Genomic DNA, 20,147 nt, shown 5'->3' with positions numbered 1-20,147 from the left:
ATCCCAACATTAATAGTTCTTCTCTATAGATTTTAAGTGAGCAAGAAAAAAAAAATGCTGCAATTTAGTATTTTTTCTCCTAATCGAGGGTTTTAGTAATTATTTTCATTTAGGCTACTGGCCATACAGCGTTACCTTGAAAGACCGCTCGCTGCTGCACAAAGGGGGCAGTCAGTGGGTCACCCACCTGCGGTTTGGACACGACTTTTGCAGTTCAAAGGTAAGAGCCAATGAGAGCCTCAGTGACCCAGTCTAACTTTGTCAGTTAATGTCAGGAAGGAGAACTTTATATTTGGAGTCATTTTTTTTTTAATTTATTCATTTTAGAGAGGAGAGGGAGAGAGAGGGAGAGAGAGAGAGAGAGAGAGAGAGAGAGAGAGAGAGAGAGAGAGAGAGAGAGGAGAGACAGAGAGAGCGAAGGGGGGAGGAGATGGAAGTATCAACTCCCATATGTGCCTTGACCAGGCAAGCCCAGGGTTTTGAACTGGCAACCTCAGCATTTCCAGGTCGACGCTTTATCCACTGTGCCACCACAGGTCAGGCCTGGAGTCATTTTTATAAACTGTTTTCTGTATCTCTTTGGTCTTAGATAGGAAATGTTTCCCTACTTAAGAAACCTCAGTTCACATGGTCATAACCCCGCAGTTGTACAGTCCCTAGAAAGAGAAGGGCCACGTCAAACGGAAACCAATACCAACAGCCTGAGTGAGCCATACTTCAATTTATTGGCATTGTCTATCCACAGCCAGGTATTCCCCGCCCCATGAAGTGAGATCCTTTTCAGTTTCCTCTAACATGTGCCCACACATCTTCACCTTGAAAATGTAGCATTTCAAGCTTTAGTCAGGGTCTAGGAGGAAAAAAGAAAATGCAAAAGTTGCTAGTCCTCTGTGTTTTCTTAAAAATCCAACACGAATGGGGGAAATAACTTCCTAACAATGAATTATATAACAGTGGATTCAAGTCACATGGATGGGGAAGAACACTGGCTCTCAGCAGGGCCCTGGCTGAACAGGCAATAACTTCACTGCTAAGTAAACCCAAACACTTACGTAGCAATAAAGAAATGACTTTGCCTTTAAAAGACACTAAAATCTCCCTGTACTGATGGGGTGGGGGTCGAATCCCTTGCAGAACATATGGAGAATGGTCAATGTTTTATGTATGGAGCTGGACAATACTTCTCGGTCGAAGGATATCACAAGGTCAAGAAAGTGAGATGTGAAGTTTTGCTAGACTGTGCTGCAGAGAAGGGCTGTGATTTTCTCAGCTCATTGTTAAAAACAAAACAACCCAACATCAAGCCAGGTCTCATTATCCAGAATTATGAGATTAGACAGAGAGCCCCTAGAAAAAGAACTAAATTCAAAAGACCTAATCTCTAGACTTGTAATAAAATATTTACTAATTCAAAATGAAAATGAAAAGTGCTTAGGGGAGACAGTTCTAATAAGTAAAATTGCTCATAACCACACAAGCTGCCAAAGGATTAATATTTACCACATTTTCCTGCTATTGCGGGGCTGAAGCTTTTTAAAAAGCAAAACAAGAACTAAACCTAAAAAACATCTCTCTGGTAATTTGCCTTATCTTTGAAATAACAATGTCAAAAAAGTGGGTTACAGATCAAATCACTTCAGTAGTTTGGAGCACAAAAGTCTGAGTTATCATCTGTACAAAACTGTCTTATATAGAATGTAACTTTACCAGCATCTCTGGAGAAGTGAAATGAGCCAAACTCTCTGAAAGCATAATGCATTTTGGCAAAGCAGTGCTCACTCAGGGTTTGGCAGATTCTAGGGCTTGTTAAATGGCAGGACCCTTGCCTGTACTCGCAGCCTTTCCATTTATGTAGTGATTTGTGAGAACATTAGCAGGTATGGAGCAAACAAAAACACAAAGAACAGTAATTTTTCTTGCTCCTGAACTGTTACGTAACTCCAACAGCAATTATAAAAATGCGGAGTTTATCTTCCAAATTATCTGACTTTGTGCAAATGAAACAAGTTTAATTAAAATCAGATGGCTCTCTACCTAAGCATTGCTAAATGAGCTGAAAAGCAACGTGCCAATTACTTCTGCTTGTCAAAAACAAGATTCTTTGATTATGCCACGGGACTTCTATAATCTGTATGCTTTAAAATTATTATCCCACTAACTGCTATATGTACTGATTGACTGCCCCCCCCCCCCAACCAAAGGACAAACTCCAAAACTGAAATCACTTTGATTTGTAAAGGTTCTCTAAATATATAAGATGCAAGTCTTCTAAATCAATCAGAACTTACACATTATTCCTTCTTCACTTTCACAATTTTTACGCTGCTCCCGGAAGTTTTCTCCGCGGCTACTTTGAATTCCGTTTTCAGTGCATCCCGCACTGCTTTTGCACAGATCTGGGAGTACCGGATGTAGCTGGGAGAAAATGATATAAAGTTTATCATCAATGATCCAGCCAGACTAGTTGTGTAACTGGTTTTCTTTTTCTCGGCATAGTTTTAATTTTGGTTTAATGATACATTATTATAGAACTGGATTTAGAAATGACTAATGCCGAAAGGAATCAATACAAAGAAAAAGACAGGAAGAAATGTCTTAGTTGGTGTTAGGATGGGTGGTCTTTAGTTTTTCTGCTTGGTACTGTTTTCCTCATTAATATATATCAATTTAAAATAAAAAATACCTATTTTTAAAAATCCCACAGCACAGGAAATAGACCAAAATATTGACAGAGTCTATAACGTGAGGGATTCCTTCCTCCATTTCTTTACTTAAAACTTTTTCTTATATTATCCTTACAAGGTAAAGTATATATAATTAAGAGAAAAAACTATTTTGAATGAAAAGTTCTTCTTCTGATTATTTAAAGGTTTTCCTGAGAATATTGGATTCTGTTTCACAAGTCTGCCATTAAAAATACTTCCCAATCATGGTCTCCCTATTAGACTGAAACATCCTTTGAGAATATCATCAATTCTAGCAAAATATCTTAACATCATGCTTCCTGTTTGGTAGATGGATTCCCATCACATTTTATTTTCCAGAAGATGTCAGCTTACTGTTTACAATTTTGAAAACAGGAAGGCTGCTGCTGTCTTTTTTTTCTGTTTTAGATCTGCATTTATTTTGGCCAAGAGGTAGGCGTTACAATGCCTACTTTCACTTACTAACAGGGCGACCTTCAGGCTATTCAATCTTTTCAGCTCATTTATCCACTTGGAGAAACAATAGAGTAAAACAGATGGATAATTAAATTTGCCCCACCGGTGAGTGGGAGAAGAGACAAAGAGTGAAAGCATGAGTCACCAAGTCCTTCACATAGTAGGTGCTTAATAAATGGTACCCGTTCCTGTAACTCATCCTTCCAATCTGCAAAGCTTTGCATGACCTCGCAAGTCAAGAACTCTTGGGTTGTTCAGGTGCCTGATAGGCCTCCACCCAAAGAATGCCACCACTACTTTATCCAGGAAGGTAAGGTGTGTAACCTGGAGCAAGGTATAAGCTCATTTGGGTGACAGGCAGAGAACACAAGTTTGACAGATAACATAGTAACCTAGACGGATGTCTCTCCTGTTACCCTACATACTAGGTCCTCAAGTGGGTTCCGTATCTGAGCTTCCATGAGCCACGACCTGTGCGCAGGGCTCTCTCTGCAGGTAAAAGCAACAGGAGTTAAGTGTGTACCATTACCATTAATGATACTGGAAAGAAAGGCCTGAAAACACTGACAGGGGCTACATAAAGAGAACTCTTCCCCCCTTCCTTCTAGTTCCCAAGTTTTATGTCACTTCTGTTTGCAACGGAGCTCATGAAAAGAGCAAGGGATCTGCGCCTAAGAACAGCCGTCTCTGGGAAAGCATCGCGTTTGCCCAAGGGGTCGGCGGCATCGCGCCAAGTGCAGAGCTGCACCCCGAGGCTGGCACACAGGTGCTCGCGCACACTGCACCCACGAGGTGCGCTGCGCCCGGCTGCGCCCGACTGCGCCCGGGCTCCCCCGCCCGTGCGGCCGCCATTTTGGGCGCGCTCACCGCCCGATCCCTGCCGCGCCCGCGTGACCTCCAACCCCCGGCCGCCCCGCGTCCTCTCCGCGAGCCCATCCCGAGGCCCAGGCGCACCTGAGTCCAGCCTGTCGCCAGTAGGCCACCATGATGTCGCGAGAGGGGGCCTGGGTGAACCGAACCGCGAGGATAACTCAATGTCGGCTCAGCGTGCGACCCAGTGGCCGGAAGGTCAAACTGGAGGAGCGGAAGGGGCGGGGATCCGGACTGCCAATCCTGTCGGCTCGGGGCCCGTCTGAACGGCCCCTGCTGCCCTGCCTCGGAATCCCCCCGGCTCCGGGAGCCAATGGAGGCGCGCTGCCCGGACTTCGGCCGCCAATCCCCGGGCGGGCCGGTCGGATCGCCTGCTGATTGGCTCGGCGGCCCCTGACTATGCGCCCCGCGAGCTTTCGTAGCACCCCAGCAGGCGAGAGGAGTTAAGAAGGAACACGAGGCCGCGTGGTTTCAGGGGTGCGAGACGCGAAGCTATAAGCGAGATCTGTATCAGAATGCACCCAGCCCTGGGGCCTGCCCCACGCGACACTGAAAACCACCCCCAAGTTGCAGTCAACAAGTGAACAGGCCGGGCCTTTCCCAGGGTCTTAGGACAATTCATGCTGTGTGCCAGGACAGGGGCAAAAGGAGGGAAAGGGGCTTGAGGGATTGGGAGATACCTGAGTCAGGAAATCCCTGTCTCAGCGGGTCTAGTTTAGAGAAAGGCTCATCACAGCAGCACAGAGCCGGTTAGCCCCTGGCAATTAAGTCTATTATTAAAGGAGGAAAAAAAATCTTACTTTGCTCTTCACATTGAAAAAAACATTATAATCAGGAAAAATCATAGTTGTCAGTTTTTGTTAACAAGAAAGGTTTTTCTTAATTTATGTAAGACCCACGTTTAATATTAAAGAGGGTAAGATACTCTAGTCCAAGAAGCTAATCTATTATAAACACTCTTCTGGTGTAGTCCTCTCAGATGCATTTACTTGCTGGGCATTTATATTTTAACTGATAAAAGCCATAAACTACCAGTTGGAGTAACTACACAGGAAATAAAAATTTAGAGAATTATCATTAGATCAGAATAAAAAAAATCAAACAATCAAATCTGTTAAGAAAACTTTTTATCAGGGCATTCATTACACCTTTTCCAGAACAAGTATCATTTGCAAAAATTATACAAGCCAACTTTTCAGTAAATATTAGTATTTAGCAATGCTTTCTTTAGCTGAAATGTTATTTCAATTGGAAAAAACATTTCTGGTTATTAAAAATAATCAAAGCCTCATTGAACTTCACTTGCTTTTAAAATGCCCTAAGAAGTCTTACGCTAAACAGTATGTTAAGTAGAAAACCACTGACTTTTAAATAGTTTGGTATACTATTTCTGTGGTTTATGTACATGTGCCGTATTTCCCCATGCATAAGACACACCCTTTTCAGAAAAATCTGGGCTCTAAAACTGGGTGTATCTTACACAGTTGTAGATGTTTTTTACTTGCATTTCCCACTTTTTTGAGCTTGTTTTTGCGCTCACTGTTGAAGACAGTGATTCGTCATCAGACACAGATGAGGACAAGCTAATGGTTGGGAGTTTTGACAGTGATGAATTGTTATGAATTTTATGAATAAAACGAGTTCAATAACTTTCAGGCCCTCAAATTAAGGTGCATTTTATACATGGGGGAAATATGGTATTACCTGGTTTCTTTTATAGGAAACCTGACTAAAAGCTTATCATATTAAGCATTGTAAAATTAAAGGCAAGAGCTCATCACCTTTTAACAAAAATACTCTATAAGCAACAATTTCAAGTATCAAAGGTATTTTTTACTGGTTGGTAATTAACTGCTAGAAAAATATGAGACAAAAATACATTTCCTGGATTGTTTTTCAGAGTGCAGCTACCCTTTGGCTCCCCAAATGAGGATTTCCCATAAATAAAAGCCACAAGCAATTCATGTAGTGGTTAGTTTAGGTCAATATTTTCCCTTCCTATTGTTCTTTTATTCTTCTCTGCCACCCCCACCATGAGCACTGGCACCATATTATTAAAAACATTAAGTACCTGGGATTTATGCCTCAGATCAAGACATCATTTGAGTAATTTCAGATGATGTACAGCTCCTCATGTAAAAAAGATGTTTTGTGGTCACAATTACTTCAAAAAGTAATTCTATTCAAATAACCTGACATATCATGCTTTAACAATTACAGAACCATGATTTTGACACATGGCAATTTATAAGTTAGGCAAATGTGAATTGCTAAAAGATGTGAACAGCTGTTCTTCTGTTTAAGTTTAGAATGCTACAAAATTCTGGTAATAACTTTATTTTTTCAGTTAACATAACCAGCCCACGATACAGCATACTAACTCAGAAAGTACAAATCCAAGGAAGGTAATAACCTTCACGACGTTACAAAACTTTGGCAAATCAATACAGTACTATTTAATAGAATCAAATCGTATTTTTGTTGGAATTACATATTACCTCAGTGATAATCTTCACTCCAAAAATGTCATTTAAGTACCAAATTATAACACTATAGTTTTTAATGGTGGTTTATAGTAGAGCAAGTTGTTTTATACAACTTAATATATCTTTTAAAATGATACAATTTCTCCTTTGAAAGTGAGTCCCCTCGTGAAGTTTACTGTGGCAAGGCAACTGCACGTAGTCAGGGGCGGCTCTGCTTTGTTCCAGGGTTGGTCCAAAGCCAGGGAGAGTCCCAATGCATGGAAAGCTTAACAAGTCCACCTGAGGGAGAGTTCATATGCTAACCTTCATTTCCAAGTACCCTTCAAAAATTGTTACATTTTCACATAAGTACTGGAATCTTCAAAACCAGACATCATTTCAAACAACATTAATAATTTCAGATGTTCTCTTTTATTTAGCAACCCTGTACCTTTGTTTTGATCAAGTCGCATAGCCTTTCTTCAGCTTATTAAAAAAATTTTTTTTACCTAAAATATAGTTGTTTTTTAAATAACAAATAAATATAATGCCAGCTAGAAGAGATCCGGGGACTGATATTGTATGCCAACTTTCATCATCATTTCTCTACAAATGCCGCCGCTGCCATAGGTGTCCTTATGCTCCCTCTTGCCGAAGCTGTCAGTTCTTCAATCTCAGCATTTAATTTATGTATGACCCATTCCATTGCTTCTCGACCCTTAAAAAAACCCAACACATTTATCATTACTGAGTGCAAGCAAAGGCACCTATCAAATATATGGCACATCAGGAAGTAGCAAGGAGCATTACAAGTATAACTAAACCTCATCAGAATGGATTTCTATCCTTGCTTCTTCCTGTTACTTATCAAATAACAAATGCCTTGAATAACTGGCTTAATCTACAAAATCATCTTTATTTTGTACACAAAAAAATGTTCTCAAAAGAAATGACAGTGATGTTTTACTTATTTCATAATCAGAGCAATCCCCTGTATAGGGCTGATGTTAAATCCCTTTTTTCCTTTGAAACAGGAAGGGAGAGACGAGAAGTAACAACTCATGGTTGTGGCGCCTTAGTTGTTCATCAACTGCTTTCTCATACATGCCCTGATGTGGGTGTGGCAGGCTCCAGCAGAGCCAGTGACCCCTTGCTCAAGCCAGAGACCATGGGGTCATGTTTATGATCCCATGCTCAAGCTGGCAACCCTGCGCTCAAGCTGGTGACCTCGGGGTTTCAAACCTGGGGCCTCAGTGTCCCTGGTTGATGCTCTATTTACTGTGCCACCACCAGTCAGTTTTTTTTTTAATGTCCGTATTTTAAAACCAGAAGTGTAGAGGTTGCTAATTTGATCCCTGGTCAGGGCACATACAGAAGCAGCACAATGTTCCTGTCTCTCTCTCTCTCTCCCTCCCTTCTTCTATCAATTACAAACAAACAAATAAAAAAAACCCTATACAAGCTCTAAACCAAAGCTTTAAACCAAAATCCTGTAAGGTCTGGTCCCTGACTTCAACCATTCTCTCCAGGCACTTAATGCTGTACCTTTAGGAAAAGAATTTCATTTTTTCTGTCTCAGGGCCTTTGCACACCAGCTCTTGTGTCAAATGCTTCCTGCACATCCCTGACAACCAACCAACCCCTCATTCAGAATGCAACAGAAACATCACTCACTGAAAACTCTCATACCTTTCTGTACTTTTCCTTTCCTAATGATATGCTGTGTGATTAATGTTGCCTTCCTTAGTTTCACGAGGGCAGGGACCACATTTCTTCATTTCCTGTTGTATCCCCAGACTAGCCTAGCACTCTGCCTGGCACAGAGAAGGCATCTGTGAATATCTTTTGACTGCTGAATAATTAATTACATTAAATGTGTTATAAAAGAGTGCACTAAGCATCATTTTCTCTAAACTTAGTTTAAATCATGTGTTCTCAAACGGGAAAGAATTAGCTGGGGTGGTGGTGGAAAAAAAATTTCACTCTTTAAATGTATAAAGCACATCTGTTCACCCATCCATTGTGTTAAATAAATACACAGAGTAGGGTGATTAGGAAAAGTATTGTCTACAATAGACCCAAGGCAAGGGGAAGATAATGAAAAAAGGTTGGACTTCCCATGTGCTGGGCCCTGGGCCACGCACTTCCATGTGATCTCATTTACTCTTCATGCTTAACCCTGGAAGACGGGAAGTTAATCCCCATTTCACAGATGGTACACTAAGGAATAACAAGGGTAACTTAACTGCCCAAGGTTGAACGCTGGAAAAAGTTAGAGCTTGGGTGTGACCACCCAGGTGTGCTGGGCCCCAGAACCTGTGAAAACATCAGGATTCTCTCTGTACTGTGCCTGAGAGTCAGCTTGTGAGGACAAACACACATTCAGCGCTAAGTTTTTTCCAGAAACAAAGCCCAGGAATAATAGCAACTAGGGAGCAGCCTTACGTACTTTATTAGCATTTGAGGATATCGTACTTGCCATCAGCCCTTCAAGGTAACTACTGAGACTGACTCCTTTCACAGTGATTATGGCCTCTTGAGTCAAAACAGTTCTGAAACAAAACAAAATTCACACAGCTTCAGAATGATTTAACTTTCATTTTTTAACCCTGTGAGTAGTACGAATGTTCATGTACGTCCTGTGCCTCCTGACATCCAGAGTACTATTGATTTATTTTAAAAATGTGTACGGCAACATTAAAAAAAAAGGCAAATGTATGTTCTTCTTGTTTCCATAAATTGGTTATCAAACAAACATGATTTTAAGTTAATAAAACTGTAACTGGAACTAATTACATTTTTTGAAAAAAAAAAACCTCACTCCCAGGGGTCAGCATGAAAAAAACTCACTACTCAAAAGGTTAAAGAAACATTTGGTAAAGAATTAAAACATTTGTAAAATAAATTTGTTAAAACATTTTTACTTACTTTTCTCGGTCCTGAGGATGTGGTTTATATATAAGTCTCTCATCTACTGAAACCATATTTGTAAATGAAATCTATAGGGAAAAAAGTCAAATCATTTTGGAAGACAAGATTAAAAACAATTCCAAAATGAAATTCACAAACCCAAACTCACTAGCTAAATACAGAAAACAAACAAAACCATTTTGATATTACTCTGTAAATAGAATTTAAATTTCATTATTCATTGTTTTTCATTAAAATATAATAAATTTGACAAAAGCATTACAATAATATACTGCTCAAAAAATTAGGTGATATTTCAAAATAAATATGAAGCAATAAAAGAAGGAGCATTTGATTTTTTTTTAAACAAGGACATCAGAAAAGCAAACGATAAGTCAAACAAAGTTGTTCAATTATGCAAATGAGATGCAAAACCAACTTTATTTTATTGGTAAAATGTACTATATAAAAGGCTGAAAGTACTGGAGAATCTGCACAGTCCCCGACCCCCTAATTTTTGTGAGCAGTAGTCTGCGCAGAATCTCAAATTCACTTTATTGAGCTAGGTTCATCTCTTCAACTAGAAGAGACAAACACTTAAGCCAAACAGTTTAAAATAAAAACAAAAGGAAGCCAAAACTTACATTAGTGGATTTAAGTTCCATTGTTTTCTCTACAGGATCAACTACAGAATGCTCTTGCACATAGGTTTTGGTTCTTGCTGCACCAATAAGCTAAATAAAACATCCACAATTAGTAATCAGAGGAGGAAGGATTTAACAAGTGTATCAATATTTTATTTGAAAGTAAAATGTGTTCATGTCTTGAACCAAATATCTGTTTCATAAAAACCATGAGGCACCAGACAAAGGTCAGAAAGGAAGCCAAGCTGAGAGGAACAGAAATTCTCACACCATGGATGAGATGAGACACCACACAGAACCCTCCCCAGAGGCAATTAGCAAGCAGCCCACAGTGAACACACTGCAGTAAGGCAGGATGCTGAAGCTGCCGGTGTGACAAAGGAGCAGCGAAGTTTGACCCGGGAGCCAGTGTTTGAGGAAATATGGCACCTAGAAAAAAGAGAGCTCAAGAGTCTCAGACAGTTTTTTCCTAGGGCAGTCCAAGGGGATGGTGCCACGGCGTCCTCCTCCAGACAGAAAAGCAGCCATCTCAGGAAGGAGGCCATTGCACCTAGTGAGTGTCACTCCCTGTGCTCTGACCCCAAGCAGTCACCCAATCTTGCTCATTTCTATATCCCCACTATCCAAGGCAGTGGTCTGTAGAAAGGACATAATCAGTATTTTGCTGTTGAAAATTGTATACTTTAGTTTTCTGAGTGGGCCTACCTTCTAGAAAGGGAACGTCTACTGAAAACTGGGCCCACTTATCACACCAGAGTTCTCCCACATTATAAACTGGCATTCCTGTTTCTTGCTAGTTAAGTTGAATCACTAAAGACTTCTTCCTTGTAACTGAAAAGAATTATGCTTTTAAATGTACGAAGAGGAATGCCAGACCCTGGAACAAACGTGGCAATACAAAGTCCAAGAATATTCTGCTTCCTTCATGTGCACAAACCACTGCTGACCACACAACTGTCAGACAACTGCCATCAGACCACTACTTCCAAATCTTGCTATTGGTCTCAAGTTGCTGGCAAAAGCAGGAAAAGTAGAAGATAACTTTTTAGATTACAGAGCATTAGCTGACTTCCTTCAGAAAGTTTTATTGGGTGCCTTCATGAAGACTGTAATAATATTTCCAATTCATTATACACTCATAACTCAAGTTTATTATAATACAATTTGAACTGATGCAAAAATGACATTCAGAATCTGCTCCCACAACCTATTTGAAATTATAATGTGGTTTAGAAAACTTCTCTCCTACAGTCACATTTCTGCAGGAATAAAGACACACTTACAGATTTCACAATGGATGGCAGTCCCCACTCTGTGCTAAGAAGTCTATGGCTGTGCAACTTTCCAGAAGGATCTATGTGTCTGTCCAATACATCAACTCCAACCACGCTTGGGTTCATAGGGTTTGGGTATTTCTGCATTGCAGCTGTTGTAACAGTTTCCCATGGGTGGCTGCAATATAAAGCACAAACATTCAAAACTATGCATAGAAATTAAGCCAGTTTTAGAACCCATCAAATAATTCTTTACAATTGAAGTTTAATTTATCGAGGGGAAATTATTTTCGGAAACACTGAAAGATAACTTCAGGAGGTCAATCTACATTTTAAACATATATGTTTCAGTATTTTTTCAATATACAGGTTATATGGTACAACTAATGTCTATAAAGATTATAATAAGCTATAGAGTATCACAGTAGTTTCTTAAACAACCTTTTCTACCAAGTCCACTTTCACATATAAATTTTGTTTCTAAGAATCAAATTTCACTTAAAATTTGTGTTCTACAGAAACAAGCAATAAAAATTGTTTTTATACCGTTTATTCTTTTGTCTGATATCAAGTGTATGAAGCTAAAAAGTAATAAATAACATGCACCATAAATTCTTACAGTGATTACAAAAAGATTCAAAATATCATTTTAAAAATGTATTTTTCTCTATATTAAGGTAATAAATAACAGTGACCCTCTCTAGTCAATCTTTATCCATTGCTTTGCTCTAAGGATTCTTATCTGTTGTCACTCAATATAATGTTTTTAAGATGCTCCTAATATGCTATTTTCTAATATTTTTTCTTAATATAATAAGCATTTGCATATCTTCAAGGATTGAAATAGAACTTGCAGCTTCTTTATTTCTTGAAAAAGCATATGTGCCTGGGTGATTCACATGTGATGTACCTTTGTTCACTTCACAACTTATGTGAATAAGATGCTGTACAAAAGACATCCTCTTCAAAAGAGCCCTTATTAACTACACTGAATAGAAAAGGTGACTTAACTTTTCAGAGAAGTAAGCCTGACAAACTACTTTATGTTGACAGGTGGAAAATCTCAATACCATTCATTTCCCAGAACCCTGGACAACCAGTGACATTATTTGTAATGTTTTCATTTTTGCTACAATATTATATAAATGAACCTCATTATGTTTCTAATCTCAGGCCTAATTCAGCAATCAATGCAGGCATATAAGCAGAGCCACTTTATTAATCTAAACAGTCCCTACAAATAAGAGTGACACAGGCCAAACACTGATTGTTACCAAGGCAACTATCTAAAATGAAAATCGGACAAACCCTTTCCCAGTCTCCATCTAGTCACATACCATGGTCAGCTAGCTTTCTTGCACTTGACACTTTTCCCCATCCCCTCAAAAAATTTAATAATTGCATGGCTTCAGGGTGGTTATGCAATATTTGTAATTTAGTCCTTCTCTCCTCTCTCAGCCAACTTGAAAATACTGGTGTTGACTTAGCTTGAACTAAGACTGCTTTATGAAACAGAATGAGCTCAAATATTCCAAAGGAGGCCTATTATGATTAAGTCTTCCAGTCTTCTATCAATTTTAACTGTATCAGTGTAATTATGTGACAAGACCTCATAGTGGAAGACATTCAAAGACAGCACTAAAGGGCAGTCTAGAGAACGTGGTGGTGGTTTACTGATCTGTCCAATTTCTTCACCTAAAACATGAGGTAGGAGACACTGTTAATTCCAATAAAATAGCAACAAATTCTGCCAATTGAAAGAATAGTGCTTGGTACATAGTAGGCACTCATAGCTTTTGAAAGAATCAATGAATGACTTCAACTGGATGCCAACTACATGTTAGTCTCAGAAGCAAGTGTGGAAAACCAAAGATCAGTAAGACACTGAATGATGATTTAGATCAGGGGTCGGGAACCTTTTTGGCTGAGAGAGCCATGAATGCCACATATTTTAAAATGCAATTTCGTGAGAGCCATATAACAACCCGTGGATATGTTAGGCAGCATCCAATAAAAATTTGAGTTGTCCCGGAGGACAGCTGTGATTGGTTCCAGCCACCTGCAACCATGAACATGAGCGGTAGGAAATGAATGGATTGTAATACATGAGAATGTTTTGTATTTTTAACATTATTATTTTTTTATTAAAGATTTTTCTGCGAGCCAGATGCAGCCATCAAAAGAGCCACATCTGGCTCCAAGCCATAGGTTCCCAACCCCTGACTTAGATACTGTTAGTAACATTCCTAAGATGGGATACACTGGGAAATAGTCTCAGATTTCTGAGGAAGACTTCAAGTTCAGATACACTGAGTTTGAAGAGACTGTGGGACATGTGAGTAGAGATATCTGGTAGGACCTGAAAATAAGGATTTGAAGTTCAAGACAGGCTAGAGCCCAAAGTACAGATTTTGGTGCCCAAGTGTGTGCACATCAGCTGGGACCGTGACCGAAAAGTACTGCTAGTCTGAGGAGAGCCAGGACAAGGACCTCTTCTCCCAGGGTGTGTACAGAATTTCCTTGAACATGTCTGCTTTCTGAGAACAGGGTCCAGACTTTTCCTCAAATCTGAGTCAGAGAAGTGTGTGACAAAAAGAGAAAAAAGAAAGATTAAGAATCATTTAATCCTCTGATGAAATACTAGACAAGAAGGCAAGAAAAGAATCTCACTGCATACTTAGAGTGAAGAAGAATAGGGGGAGATAATTAAAGGAAATAGGGCAGAGAGAGCAGAGATGGGGGAGGTGACAAAGTAGAAAACAGTGTTAGGGAAAACATAGAACGAACAACTGAAACATTTAAACTCAGGGGAGGATCACAAGAAAGAAACCACCCATGATCCCAAGGGCTGAAATGGAGCACCTAAGAATGTGACCTGATTGAAGAACGTCAGAAAGACTACAAATATAGATCTTCCCCCTCAGAACAATAATAAACTAGGAAGAAATCTTCCCTCTGATTCTCACATTCTACACTTTCCAGGATTACTGAACTCCTGAAAATGCCCAATTCACTGAGTAGGTAAAAAAAAAAAAAGTTGAGAATTTCTTTTAAAACGTCGTTAAAAAAAAAATCAAATAGCTATACTAAAACACACTACAAAGCTATAGAAGTTAAAACAGTGTGGCTCTCAGAGCAAGATTGGTGAAATTGGGCAGACAGCTCAGAAATGTACTCACATATGAATCAAGACCATTAGGACAAGGGTAGCATTTGGGATCAGCGAGACGAAGACCTATCAACCAAGAGTGCTGGGATGACTGATGGACTTCTTCAGCAACAACCACAGCTTATTATACCTGTGGTTCTTTAGTATACACAATCATGGATCCAGAAGGGAATTTAATTCCCAACATCTAAATGGTTAAAGACCCACTCACTTCCGTTACTAAAAATTCCTGCTAAGATGTCACTGAGTGTGGCGATGCACCTCATTCCAGGTCTCAGATGGAAATGGGTGGCCTGAGGTCAACCGGCTCCAATCCCAAGGCTCTGTTCCTACAAACGACGAGCTGCCAGAGACGGTTCGCCTTCCGGTCGCCTGAACTCGTCAAGTCACATTTGGAGATTAGACTCCACCCACATGGTGCTAGGGCGACCCGTCTCTACAGAGCCTAACCTTCCCCTGGGGATTCTCGGTTCCGGGTCCCACCGGTTTTGGAATCCGGGTGTGCTGGACGAGGAACCGCTCTCACTCCAAGTGTCGTCCAGCACCTCGTGTTCAGCGATGCTCCCACAACTCCGAAGGGACAGGCCGCAATGGCTCCCCGTAGGCCCCCTTCCCGTTCGGGGCGGCGACTGGGCCTGGAGATCGGCGCCTTGTCCCCTGGGGGCCCATTCCTTGGGCGACGTGCGCGCCCCCCAGAACCTCGTGGGGCTCAGGCCCAGCTCCCCAACTCGACCCGACGCCTGGAAGCTTCCTCAGGGGCGCCTCGACCTCGCCACCACTCCAGGCCCCACCTGCCCTCCCACACCCCACAGTTGCCCCGCGCTCCCCGCCGACCTGCCCCACACCCCAAACTTACTCAAAGACGTGCTCCGAGGTCCAGATCTTCATGGTGCCGGCAATCTCCGCCGTGACCCAGCGGCGCAAAGAGGCAGAGAGGCCACACAGGCCCCCACCCCTCCCCCCAGCCACCCCGCCGGCCGCGCACCGCGCACGCGCCGTCGGGCCCGACGCCAGGACGTCCCGACGCAGTGCCCCACGCCCTATCCCGGCCCGGGTTTGGCCCCAGCCTTGCGCGCGGCGCAATAAAACCCCGCCCCTTTGCGCCAGGCGCCTCGCGTCGGCGCAGTTCCGGGGGCAGCGTTTGGAGCCGCCGGCGCGGGCGTTGTGCTGCGCAGGCGCGGCACGCGGCCATTGGCCCGCCCCCTCGCGGGCGTAGCGGGGAGCGCTGACCTCTGGCAGAGTTGGGTCAATCCCAGCTTGTTCCCAGGAGCTCTCGCCCAGCCTGCCTGGTCGGTTCATTACCCGTCCCGTCCATCCTCGCCTTGCGTTGCGAGGGCTGTTGACAGGTGGACAGTGCCTGTAGTGTTCACTTGAGCAAATAAATGTTCATGGTGTCGCATTTGAAAATACCTCCCACCTTCCATCTCAACTCAGGTTATGGGGGTTTCAGAGTCATCCAGCCAACCTACAGCTCAACTCTGTGCTTCTTCCATCTGCCCTCCCAGAGATTATGACCCTAGACGGGGAGAAGACAAATTCACAAGGAGAATCTAACATCATACAGTATGATTCACGTTTGAATGAAGGGTGTAGTTAAGAAGCATGGATGATAGATGGTACAGATGGAAAGCTTCATGGCTCTGGATTTATAGGATGTGCCTTAGCTCAGATGCCCCACAGAGAGGCCTTCCTCCATCACCCTTCCTCAGCAGATTCCCCAAACACCTAGTTCCTCCATCACAACACTGTTTGTTTATTTGTTAAACTGCCACTCAATGTAAGCCTTGGAGGCCAAAGATCTTGCCTGTCTTGCTTAACAATGATTCTCAGTACTTTGCCTAAAGTAGAGGCTTAATGATTGATTACTTATTGATAAAGAAAATAATCAATAATTATTTGTGGAATGAATTAATTATTGAAATCAAGTTTATCTGTTCAACTTCTACTAGACTGTATGCCCTGAGGGTGAAGCTCTTGTCATACTTGTTCAGTGATCACTTACATAATAATGTACCTATATAATAATTATTTGTTGCATGAATGAATGAATGACTAAGAAGTGAGGAGGCAGGAGGGAATGGGCAAGATTTCATTCACAGATGAGACTTGTTTAGTAGCCAAACTGCCTGGCCCTGCTTTCAGGACAAACCATCCCTCCCCTGATCCCCCCACAGCCCACAACCTTGTATTCCCAACAGAAAATTTGACGTTTTAAATGATGGCTGTGGAGGAAAATCTTTATATCAGGTTACTTAGAAGCTAGTTAGAAGCACTGCCTCATTTTCTTAGCTTGTTTGGTTGTTTAAAACAAACAAAAACCAGGTTAATTTAGGAGGGAGGATAATTTTTAAAAAGTAACCGAAGTCCTTGGCCTGGCCAGTTGGCTCAGCAGTAGAGTGTTGGCCCAGCGTGTGGAAGTCCCAGGTTCGATTTCCAGTCAGGGCACACAGGAGAAGCGCCCATCTACTTCTCCACCCTTCCCTCTTTCCTTCCTCTCCATCTCTCCCCTCCCGCAGCCAAGGCTCCATTGGAGCAAAGTTGGCCCGGGCGCTGAAGACAGCTCCATGGCCTCCACCTCAGGCACTACAGTGGCTCAGGTTGCAACGGAGCAACGCCCCAGATGGGCAGAGCATCGCTCCCTGGTGGGCATGCCGGGTGGATCCCGGTCAGGCACAAGTGGGAGTCTGTCTGACTGCCTCCTCGCTTCTAACTTTGGAAGAAGAAAAAAAGTAACTGAAGTTCTTTATATAGGAAAAACAAAAATTGCATTAGAAAGAAAATAATATGGTTGGGTAGTTGCTAAGTGCAATTTGTGGTACCTAGGACTAAAAGAAAAAAACCCTATAGTACTTAGAGTGAATTCTTGGGGAGGTAATGCTTCTAGGCTTGCTAAGGGCTGCGTCTCAGCCTTGATTAAGACATGAAGTTAATATTGCTGGGTGTTTACACACTGGTTCAGGAACTATCTGCACAGAACAGCCTGTACCTGCTGTTCCTGAGCCTCCATGAAGCTGTACAGCATTGAAGATTCCTCTTCTGTTTATTTTACAGCATGTTATTCTGCACCCCCGGCCCAGATCAAGTTTTGTTCTCTTTTTTCTTTTCTTAAGTCTTGAAAATTAAATGGCACCTATCTTCCATACTACATCAGTCCATTTACTTACTGCATCTGGAGTGATGGGGTTGGGGCTGTGGAAAAATGGAGATCTAGGACACAACATCTTTTCTGTATGTCCTGAAGGTGGAAATAATACTGCCTTGTACTTGAATTTGGAGAGCAAGACTTTTACATATATTATCTCCTGGAGACTCATTTAGAAACACCCAAAGGAACCAAATTAATGGTTTTTAGATACCCAAGTATTGTATCACTGACACACCTCTCTCACAGAAACAGGGAAGTCATTATCAGGTCATTAACTTGAAATTAAGTATGTGACTGGCTCTACTGATGCTCACTCCAGGGATGACATACAATCTCAGGATTCTCACATCCTTCCCTGGGAGGAGGGAGAGAAGAATGCAAGTGTGGTTCCTAGCTGCAAGGACCTTTGCATCTGGCTGAGGAGACAAAACACTATCAAGGAATAGCTAGAAGATTTTTAAGGTGAGGGTTGGTTAGGTGTTTGGAACAGAGAGACCCATGACTGAATGGTAACCCCTTTGTGCATGATGGTGAGCAGAACATCTTGACCACAGAGAAGGCTTTGGCTGAAGAGATACTAGGAGTTGGTATGTGAGGAGACATGGAAGCACTAAAGGCAGTGGGTCCACATTAGTGGGACCCACAAATGGGCCTCACAGGAGAAGTGAACAAAGTACTGTGCTCCAACGTCATCTGGGCCCTGGTTACTTTTGTTTTCAAACTTCAGTCATCCCCACGCCATCTTCACAATTTGTTCTATATTCATGCCACCCGTTCCATTAATATCTAATTTTTCAGAGCAGTTTCTTTACAAATGCACTTTAAAGAAAACTTTATGTAACCATTGTCAAGAAAAAATTGCTATTTTTTTCCTGATATATGCTAAACACCATTTATGGAAAACACTAAGTTCTCTACTACCGTTTAGACTCTAGTAGTGGGTGTGTCTGACTTTGGGGTCTGTTTCCCATCTTCCTGGCTGCTTTTGACTCTTACCCATTCTCTTCAAATTCCTAACCCACATTTTCCTCTGAACCTCTCAGCAGTGACCTTTATCTCTGAATTCATTGTGAACTACAACTTTCTTCCTCTGCTCTTTTGAAATGTCTTGTATTCTCATTAATGTTCTCTGTATTCCTTCTGAACTCAGAGAACATATTCTTCTTCTCTTCCAATCTTTTTGCCTTTGCTTGCTTTATTCATTCATTCAACAAACAGCCATGATTACCTATTCTAAGCCACTGCTATCTTGAAGGGAACGTACATTACACCAGTGGTCTCAGTCCTGGAGGGTGATTTCTTCCAGGGGACATTAGGCAATGTCTGGAGACCTTTTTGGCTGTCACATCTAGGAAAGGGATGCTACTGGCATCTAGTGGGTAGAAGAGGCTTGGGATGCTGCCAAATGCCCTATGGTGCACAGGACAGAGACAGTCCCCCCACAACAAAGAAGTACCTGGCTCCCAGTGTCAATAGTGTTGCAGTATATAAACCCTGAGCAATAGCTAACAGATTCTCATCATCTGGCCCAGTCTACCCATCTGGCCTTCCTTGCTTGTGCTTCCACTGCCCAACTCAGTAGACACTACAGCTACATCCATTACTCATTGTCCCTCGACAGGCCACACACTTCCACACCCTTGAACTTTGGACATGGTGTACTCTACTGAGTGCACTGCCCCTGTATTTGCCCTGAAGAGTCTTACTCACAGTATCTGAATCTTGAGACTGTACATACTTTACTTCCCCTGAGTGCCTCAAGGGTATGCCTTTGCCCTAGTTCAGCATGATGATTGCTTTCTTCCTCTGTTGACATTTTATGCATACCTTATTATTGTAGTCTGTGCGTGCGTGTACCCACCACTGCAATTTAAAGTACAAAGTGATCTGTCTTAGTCCTCTTAGGCAGCAATAACAAAATATCACAGGGTGGGTGGCTTATAAACAGCACAAGTTTATTTCTCACAGCTCTGGAGGCTGGAAGTCTAAGATTAGGATGCCAGCATGGTTGGGTTGTCGACTTCCTGTTGTGTACAGGGGCTAGGATGTTGTGGAAGGGGCTAGGATGCTCTCTGAGGTCTCTTTTATAGGAACACTAATCCCACTCATGAGGACTTCACCTGCATGATCTAAGCACCTCTCAACGGCTCTACCTCCTAAGAACATCACAGTGAGCATTAGGATTTTGACATCAGAATGTTTTGGAGACACATTGAGACCATTGCAACCTCTGTGTTAGAGGGATCAGGGGGCTCCTTATCTTACGCTAAAGTTTTTGAGCCTTTGCTGTAATGTGGCCACACAGGGAAGCAAGAATCATCAAAACAGGAAAATATTCATCACTGAACCAAATGCTTAGACACTCAGTGCCCACTGAAAACACTAGTCTAGATCCTTACGTGTTGAGCTCAAGGGTTTGCTGGTTAGTCTCTCAGTGGTTGTCCACGGCTAAAAATGTACCACAAAGGGTTGGAAAGTGAAATGGAAACTGTTGGAAAAGGTGCAGGAT

The 20,147-nt window shown here is 42.0% G+C and overlaps 2 protein-coding genes across 2 annotated transcripts; both read right to left on the bottom strand.

Moving 5' to 3' along the window:
• Positions 1 to 706: 706 nt before the first annotated feature.
• ATP5F1E (ATP synthase F1 subunit epsilon) lies at positions 707 to 4,275 on the bottom strand. Its single transcript, XM_066387341.1, has 3 exons — positions 4,116 to 4,275; positions 2,289 to 2,415; positions 707 to 850 (listed from the first exon to the last, which is right to left on the bottom strand). Exons 1-2 carry the CDS (start codon positions 4,145 to 4,147, stop codon positions 2,292 to 2,294), a joined length of 156 nt encoding a protein of 51 aa, XP_066243438.1. The 5' UTR covers positions 4,148 to 4,275; the 3' UTR covers positions 707 to 850; positions 2,289 to 2,291.
• Positions 4,276 to 5,141: 866 nt separating this feature from the next.
• On the bottom strand, positions 5,142 to 15,488 carry PRELID3B (PRELI domain containing 3B). Its single transcript, XM_066387340.1, has 6 exons — positions 15,350 to 15,488; positions 11,334 to 11,502; positions 10,051 to 10,140; positions 9,425 to 9,495; positions 8,946 to 9,048; positions 5,142 to 7,214 (listed from the first exon to the last, which is right to left on the bottom strand). The coding sequence occupies exons 1-6, from the start codon at positions 15,379 to 15,381 to the stop codon at positions 7,095 to 7,097; spliced, it is 585 nt and encodes a 194-aa protein (XP_066243437.1). The 5' UTR covers positions 15,382 to 15,488; the 3' UTR covers positions 5,142 to 7,094.
• Between the last annotated feature and the right edge of the window lie 4,659 nt (positions 15,489 to 20,147).

This window comes from Saccopteryx leptura, chromosome 5 (assembly GCF_036850995.1).
Source record: "Saccopteryx leptura isolate mSacLep1 chromosome 5, mSacLep1_pri_phased_curated, whole genome shotgun sequence".
Taxonomy (NCBI): Eukaryota; Metazoa; Chordata; class Mammalia; order Chiroptera; family Emballonuridae; genus Saccopteryx; species Saccopteryx leptura.
Note: the sequence above shows the minus strand (reverse complement) of the source record. Positions and strands in the feature narration are given on the sequence as shown.